This window comes from Neophocaena asiaeorientalis, unplaced genomic scaffold (assembly GCF_003031525.2).
Source record: "Neophocaena asiaeorientalis asiaeorientalis breed wild unplaced genomic scaffold, Neophocaena_asiaeorientalis_V1.1 scaffold1247, whole genome shotgun sequence".
In the NCBI taxonomy this organism is placed as follows: Eukaryota; Metazoa; Chordata; class Mammalia; order Artiodactyla; family Phocoenidae; genus Neophocaena; species Neophocaena asiaeorientalis.
Genome location: NW_020174329.1, coordinates 394,870 through 402,355, shown reverse-complemented (window position 1 = coordinate 402,355; position 7,486 = coordinate 394,870). Strand labels below are relative to the sequence as shown.

The 7,486-nt window shown below is 61.4% G+C and overlaps 1 protein-coding gene across 1 annotated transcript in view; it reads right to left on the bottom strand.

The window, feature by feature from the left end:
• Positions 1 to 7,486, bottom strand: part of CHD5 (chromodomain helicase DNA binding protein 5) — a 54,210-nt gene that overhangs the window by 35,755 nt on the left and 10,969 nt on the right. Inside the window, exons 5-10 of the mRNA XM_024756124.1 lie at positions 5,572 to 5,690; positions 4,762 to 5,000; positions 2,713 to 2,837; positions 1,319 to 1,442; positions 500 to 666; positions 104 to 325 (exon numbers count right to left, since the gene is read on the bottom strand). Coding sequence (XP_024611892.1) covers positions 104 to 325; positions 500 to 666; positions 1,319 to 1,442; positions 2,713 to 2,837; positions 4,762 to 5,000; positions 5,572 to 5,690 — 996 coding nt within the window. The remainder of the gene's footprint in view (positions 1 to 103; positions 326 to 499; positions 667 to 1,318; positions 1,443 to 2,712; positions 2,838 to 4,761; positions 5,001 to 5,571; positions 5,691 to 7,486) is intronic.

Sequence of the window (7,486 nt, the reverse complement as noted above, 5' to 3'; positions counted from 1 at the left end):
TGGGACCTTTGCGCGCAGGGCCTTGCCGGGGGAGGGCCCTGGTCGTGATGGGCGGGGCCTTGCCGGGGGCGGGGCGTTCGGCGCGGGCCGGCGTAACACTCACAGTACAGCGCGGGCAGAGCCATTCACCGTTTGGGATCTCGGGCAGCGGCGGGTTGAGGCAGTGCAGGTGGTAGGAGGAGGGGCAGGCGTCGCAGCAGAGCAGCTCGCCGCCGTCCTTGCACACGCGACAGAACTCCATGTGGTCGTCCTCCTCTTCCTCGCAGCCGCCCTCCTCCTCGTCGTCCTCGTCGTCCTTCGGCTCCCACTGGATCCCCTCCTTCTCCTGGAGGGGGGGAGTCCAGGTGGAGGCACCCTGGACCAGGACCCCACCTCCACCAGGGAGCGACTCCCTCCCTCCCACTCGCACTTCCCCATGTTCTGCCCCAGAAGACCGTGCAGGAGTCCGGAAGCCAGGCACAGACAAAATCCCGCCCCAGCGCGTCTGCCAAGGGCTTACACAGTGGGGACAGCTCCACTTGCCCTCGGGAGCTTTCTCCAGCTCTGGGTCCAGGCAGACGAGGTGGTAGGCCCTCGGGCAGGTGTCGCACAGGATGATCTCCCCACCCTGCTGGCACACCTCACAGTAGTCCTGGTGGTCCGTCTCATAGCCATCACCGTCATCAACTGCGGAGGGGGCAGAGGCAGTCGTGGAGGGCCTTGTTCCCACTCCCAGTGCACAGCCAATCTCCACCCCAGGCTGCCCTGGCGCATACTAGGCGCTCGATAGATGTTGGATGGTGGATGGACAGACAGGGTCAACAGGAGGACTGAAAGAGTAAAGAGGTGAAGAGATGGATGGAAGATGGATAAAAGGAAAGAAGGAAGGGAAGGAGGGAGGAGGAAGGAAAGAAGAAGATGGGTGAATGCATGGAAAGATGAATGGCTGGATGAATAAAGGCAAGGGAGGGAGGGAACGAGGATGGAGAGGGGGAATGAGGATGGAGAAGGGGAATGAGGATGGAGAGGGGGAACGAGGATGGGTAGGGGAATGGGGCTGAGGGGGTACATGGGTAGAGGGTGGATGAGGTTAAGAAGCAACTCCTCCTGTGCCCCCCCTCTGCCAGTGCAAATGCCCTGGGGTGGCTCACATCACGGGTCCCTAACGTATGCAGACTCACTTCGACAGGACCCCCTCTCCTAACCACAGAGGCCAGGGTGCTTGAGGAAGCACAGGGGAGCTGTCTGCTGAGGGGTGCCCTTCTCTGCTCCCCGAGGGGGCTCCGCATGCCCACATGCGCCGTGCTGGCCATGGGAACCGTGCAGACAGGACTCTTACTTCTCTTCTTCTGGCGCCTCCTCTTGCTCTTCCTCCCCATCAGGGCAGAACACTCCGAGCGCACGGAGGCGCTGTGGATGCTGGCACTGTCCAAGTCCGACCCCTCCCGCTGCTCCTCCTCTCTCTGTGTTTGAGCCCAGAGCCAGCCCTGGGGGCTCTTCTCCAGGCTTGGCAGGCCTGGGGGGGGGGGCACAGTGGAGGCTCCAGAGGCACAGTGCTGTCTGTCTCTGGTTCATCTCGTCCCTCCACCCAGCTAGAAAACCCTCAGCCCACCGGTCCAGCCTGATGGCCTTGCACCCTCCTCCCCAAGCCCTGCTCTCCAGCCCTCAGACCCTCCCCACACTTTCCACCTCCGGAACTCTCCCAGGCCCTGCCCTCCACCCTGCCAAACTCCTACACATCCCTCAAGGGGAAGCCCTAAGGACACCTCCCCCAAGGAGCCTTCCCAGAACTCTCCCTAATGAGACCTGTTGCACAGCCTTGTGCCAGGTCCGACCTGTCCCATCTGCCTGTCATTGGCTCTCTCCCAGCGCATGTGCCCAAACCCTTCCAGCCTGCGAGCAGCTCCAGAGCAGGGCCCACCGTGGTGGAGCAGAGGGCCTAACACATTAGTTTGTGCTCAAAAGCTAAGCTGAGCTGGACCACCAGCTCCGGGATGGACCATGCCTGCTGCTCCGTGCTCCCCTCCACAGCAGCTAAACTTGAGACCTGTCACTTGCCCCTACGAAGGGACAAAGAGATGGCTTCCACCTCTGCCCCTCTGCAGGGCTGGGTCAGGTGAGGGAAATAGGTGCCCTGTAGGGGCAGGAGTGGGGTGAATGCCTCTACCCCCGGAGAAAGAGGGCTCAAAGGCTCAGACACGGACTTAGGGTCATTCCAAAGCTGGTGACAGAGCTGGCCCTGGGAGGGCAAGGGAGGGGCAGGGTTCCAACCCAGCCCTATCCTGCCTACATGCCACCTTCCTGGGGCCTGCCCTCCCAGCAGACCTGGGCATCCAGGCGCCCCCCAGGACTCTCCCGCCTGCTGCCCAGATGGAGAGGCAGCTGGGGCAGAAGGAGCCAGGACTGAGCCCCCAGCTCAGCAGGGTGGGCAGGAGAGCTACCCACCCAGAGTCCAAGCTACACGGGGCCTTGGAAGGATCCAGGCTGAGCCCCTCACCAGTCAGGTGGGGAAACAGGCCCAGCAGGCCTGAATGTAGAATGGGAGAGTCTGGGGCGGGGGCGGGGGGATGGTGTGTACAAGACCTGCCCCCTGCCTGGCTCAGGAGAATGAACTGATAGCCCTGCTTTCCACGTCACCCAACCTTTGCATGCTACACACACACACACACGCACGCACGTGCACGCACACACACTCACACTCGCACTCACACACACGCACACACTCACACTCACCGAGGAGCCTTTCTTCCTCTTGCTGCCAACCCCTCCGAAGCGGAACTTGAGCCCGGCCACCTTTCTCCCTTTGCCCTTTTTCTTCACATCCTTGGAGCCTTTGATCTTCTTCCTCACTCCAGGCCCTGAAAAGCACAGGTGGAATAGACCAGCGCCCGCCATGGCTCACTCACTCACCGCCATGCTTTCACTCGGCCTTGAGAACCCGCTTTAAGGAAAGGATGGTTTCCGCCGTTGCCCCTTCTCAGATGAGAAGAGCTCGGAAAGGTGACGTCCTTGCTAAAGTTCCACAGTAGAGGGGGAAGCCAGAGAATAACCCTGGCCCAGTCCCTGCTCTGGCCGCTGTGCTGCCATCTTAGGAACAGCCCTGTCCCATCCCTCTCCCCAGAAAGGAGCTGTCCCCAGTGCAGCCACCAGCCCCCAGGGCCACTAAGGGCACACCAACCCACCTGCGGACCATACCTAGGCCCTGGAGGGATGTGCTAGGGCAAGAAGCCCTTTCCCCAGCTGCCAGCCTCCGGGTTGTCTGCCATACCCCACACACCGGCACCACTCAAGACCGCCCTCACCTGTGCCAATCATCCCCAGGAAATGCTGGCTCCCAGGTGGCCAGCAGGGGTGAGGTTGTTTTTATGGAACTGGTCACAGGACAATTAGTCACCTGGGGAGTAATGACCCCCCCCCCCCAGCAGCCTCTCCCACCAGGCCGAGCAGGGCAAGTGGGGGCCTAAAGGCAGATGGCCTTGCCCTAGGCCCTCCTCCACCCACATCACACACAGAGAGCTGGGTCTGGGGGCCCAGCTGTAACCTCAGTGGCGCCACGGAAAATCTATTTCAATTTTTCAGGCTCTGAATAGGCAGCTCAGGGAATCGATAGCTCAGCAGCTGGAGCCCGACAGGAAATGAGAAAGAAGCCTGGCTGTGCAGACAGCAAGGGAGGTGAGCGGAAGCAGTCTCTAAAGCCCACGTCACTCACCCACCGGGGACCCCTGTGGGACCTGCTAAAGGGAGGCATTATCCCAGAAACCAAAGCTCCTTGGGGCAGAAACAAGGGGTCCCCAGCGTCCGCTCTGCCCCCCATCAAAACCCAGGTCAGGGGACTTCCTTGGTGGCGCAGTGGTTAGGAATCCGCCTGCCAATGCGGGGGACACAGGTTCGATCCCTGGTCCGGGAAGATCCCACATGCCGCGGAGACACTAAGCCTGTGCGCCACAACTCCTGAGCCTGCGCTCTAGAGCCCACGAGCCACAACTACCAAGCCCGCGTGCCACAACTACTGAAGCCCATGCACCTAGAGCCCGTGCTCCGCAACAAGAGAAGCCACTGCAATGAGAAGCCCACACACCGCAACGAAGAGTAGACCCCACTCGCCGCAACGAGAGAAAGCCCACGTGCAGCAACAAAGACCCAACGCAGCCAAAAAAACCCAGGTCAGGGCACCCAGGAAGGTGAGCTGCAGGCAACACCACCACTCAGAGCCCCGGGGAGATCAATGTCCCTACTCCCAGTGGGGCCGTAAATCCTCCATCCGGGGAAGAAAGGTCCCTCCCCTAGAACTTCAAGTTGCAGAGAGCCTCTGCTGTCCCTATTCTCCCCACCCAGACACCACCACAGTGTCTGATTTTGTATCTGGACCTCCTTCCTGGCCTCCCTGGGAAGGCGGCCCTATCCACGCCCACGCCCATGTACATCTGTTACCCCGAGGGCCGGGTGCTCAGAAGAGAGCGATCCACGGGTCACCTTGGGACCCCTTCCCCCTGGGAATGGTGCAGGCTCAAACCCAAGAGCCCCCTAACTCCCAGTAGCACAGGTCACACCTCTGTCCCCTCCTCCACACCTGGGAAAACTCCCAAAGCTCTGAGCCCACCGCCTCCTCCACTTCGCCACCAGCCCCAAGAGAGAGGCAGGACAGATGCCACAACACAGCTGAGGAAGGGTGGGTGGGTCCAAGGTCAACCAAGGCACTGGGTCCTTGATAGAGACCGGCCCGTTTGTCCCAGACTGTAGGGTCTGGGGGCCCTCTGCCAGCAGGACTGGGTGCAGCCTTACCCTTGCCCTCCTTGGTCTTGGCCTTGCGGACGGGCACAGGCTGGGGTGCCTGCTGGGGGCTGATGGCCAGCGGAGGCGCGATGGTGACCGTCTCCACGGCCGCGGCCACCGCCGCTGCGGCCGCCGCCGCCGAGCTGCCCTTAAAGGGGTTGTTGGCGCTGAACTCTCGCCACTTGGCGCCCAGGACGGTCATCATTTTGGACATGGGGATCTTCGGGTTCTTCTTGGCGATGAGTGGCCTGCGTGGGGTGAGAGGCAGGAGGGTGAGGACAGCCCCATGGAAGGGATGAGACCCCCATGTGACCCCCCGCAGGGCCCACCCTTCTTCTCCCAAGTCCCACACCTGGCATATACAGCAAACTGGGAAAACTGGGCAGAAAGGAGGGCAGGGAAGAGGACCAAGACAGAGACAGCAGTCCACCCCCAAGGCTCCCGATTCCCTGTTTATGTGGCCGGTGATCTTCTAATTGGGTTTTCAGACCCTGTAAGACCCGAGGGACCAGAGGCAGGGGTCCAGTCCCATTTCTTTTAGAGCTGAGTGTGGCCACGGGGGCTTAAGACCCCTGGGAATGACTGGGGTTGCCATCCCTGGGGGTAGGACCAGCGAGGGAAAGCAGGACCACCTGTTGAGATGGAAGGGTCCTGCCTGCCCCTCCTGCCAGCTCTGCCCAGGGTCAGTGTCAGCCTGGAAGCCCACCCCAGGAGCCCGGGGCCCTGCCCCTCTGGCCGCCCCACTTGGTGAGCCCAGGGGAGGCAGGCCTCGAGGGCAGTCTCCGTGGATGCCCAGCCATGGTGGCCCCGAGGCCCCACCTGAGGAACTGGCTGAAGGCCTTGTAGTTGGTGAGCGTGTGATAGTCGGCCTCCGAGAACGGGTAGTCCACGTCGTCCAGGCCCCACTCGGCCATGAGCTGCCCCGAGGACTTGGGCTCCTACGGACACACAGGCCGGAGGTGGAATGAGAGGTGGGGGTCCTTTTACCCTGAACCCCCCACCAGGGCCCCACCCAGGGCGCCTCGGAAAAGCAGGGGGATTATGTCAGCAACTTAACGAGAGCAGTTCTCATCCACCACTGAAAACATCCTACAGCATCTCAGGCCGCCAGCCCCTTGATCAGTGGGAACGGCCCAGATGCCAGCTCTTGATGGGGTGCGGGCCACACGCCTGGGGGGCTAATGCGGGGGTTTGGGGGGAAGCCACGTGCATGTCCAGGGCAGGAATAACATCAGGACTCACTCTGTCCACCCCAGGAGATCACCTAGTACAGTCACACTTGGACCTCGTGAAAGGGCAGGTCACTGCGGGTTCGGGGACCAGGAAGGTGTGCCCTGGTCAGGGCAGTGGCCCAGCTCAGGGCAGAGCCCAGAGAGGCTCCCTCGGCTCCTGCTTCACTCTCCAGATGGGGCACCGAAGCCCAGGGAGGTGCATGAGTTCCCAAGGGCACAAAGACAGCCAGCCAGCCCAGGCGTCAGGTCACAAAGCAGACCCCGGATGGCTGGGAAGGGAGGGGTGGGCGGTGGTGCTGGCTATGAGATTGGAACCTGCTGGACAGAGGCAGGCTCCAATCCTGGCTCTGCCACATACTAGCAGTGAGAGGTGGACAAGCTGCTTCATCTCTCTATGCCTCAGTTTCCCCACCTGTAAAATGGGGATAACAGCACCTACGTCCCTCCTGTGACGTAGCACAGGTGTTACGTAGCACACCTGTTAGCACAGGTGCTTGGAACAGGGCCCTCACCCCGATTTCCCATTTGCTCCAGGCAGCCCTGAGCTGTGCCAGCCCCACCCACAGATCCATTCCACCAATCAGCACACGCCATCCCAGGCCACAGTCACTGATCCAGGTGGGCGTGTGACTCAACCGGTCCAGGCAGGGGCACCCCTGGGTCTCCTGTGCGGACAGCTAGGACACAAGCCAGCTTTCCCTCCTGCTGGATGGGGCAGGGGGTGTCCACGAAGCCCTGCACTGCTGCTACACACATTCCCAGCCACGAGGGTGCCTGGCCTGAACCCAAAGCTGACCCTCCAAAGGCAAAGAAACAGGGCCCTGGATGACACCACTGGGTCCCCCTAGCTGGAAGCCCCCTTGCCTCTCAACTCTTAGGGCTGCTGATCCAACAGACCCCTTTTACTGCCTAAGCCCCTCAGAGATGGGCTGTCTGCTCCAGCAAGGGAAGGCCACCCGGGCAGAACACACGGCCTCCCTCGGCCCCAAGGGACCCGCTTCCTGACCTCCTGTTCTCTGTGGCAGTTCAGAGGTGCGCCCACGTGGGGTCCCCTCCCTTGGCCAACCTGCTCCTGACACACACCAGTCCTGGAGGTTCCCACCACGAAGCAGAGCAGCAAGTGAGCGATGACATTATTACAGGACGACCCTGAATCACTCCTGTTAAGTTCATCTTCCAAATCTGTCAGCTTCTCAGCCGCCATCAGTCACAGATGACTCATAACACACCTGCCAACTAATGAGCTCCCTCCGGGTGTCGGGACACCGCCGGCACTTCCCAACTTCAGTTGATAGTCACCACCTCTGCCTCACCCAGCAGCCACCGTACTAACATTTACGTACTAACATTTACAGAGCACTTATCTTCAAATCCACGGCCAGCCCAAACTGAGCCTCATCAAAGATCGAAGGCAGCAGGAGGCTCCCGGATGAGGTGCTGTCATCTGCCACCTGCCCCTGCCCGACCCAGAGACCCAGGACCCAGAGCCCATCCGCCGTCCT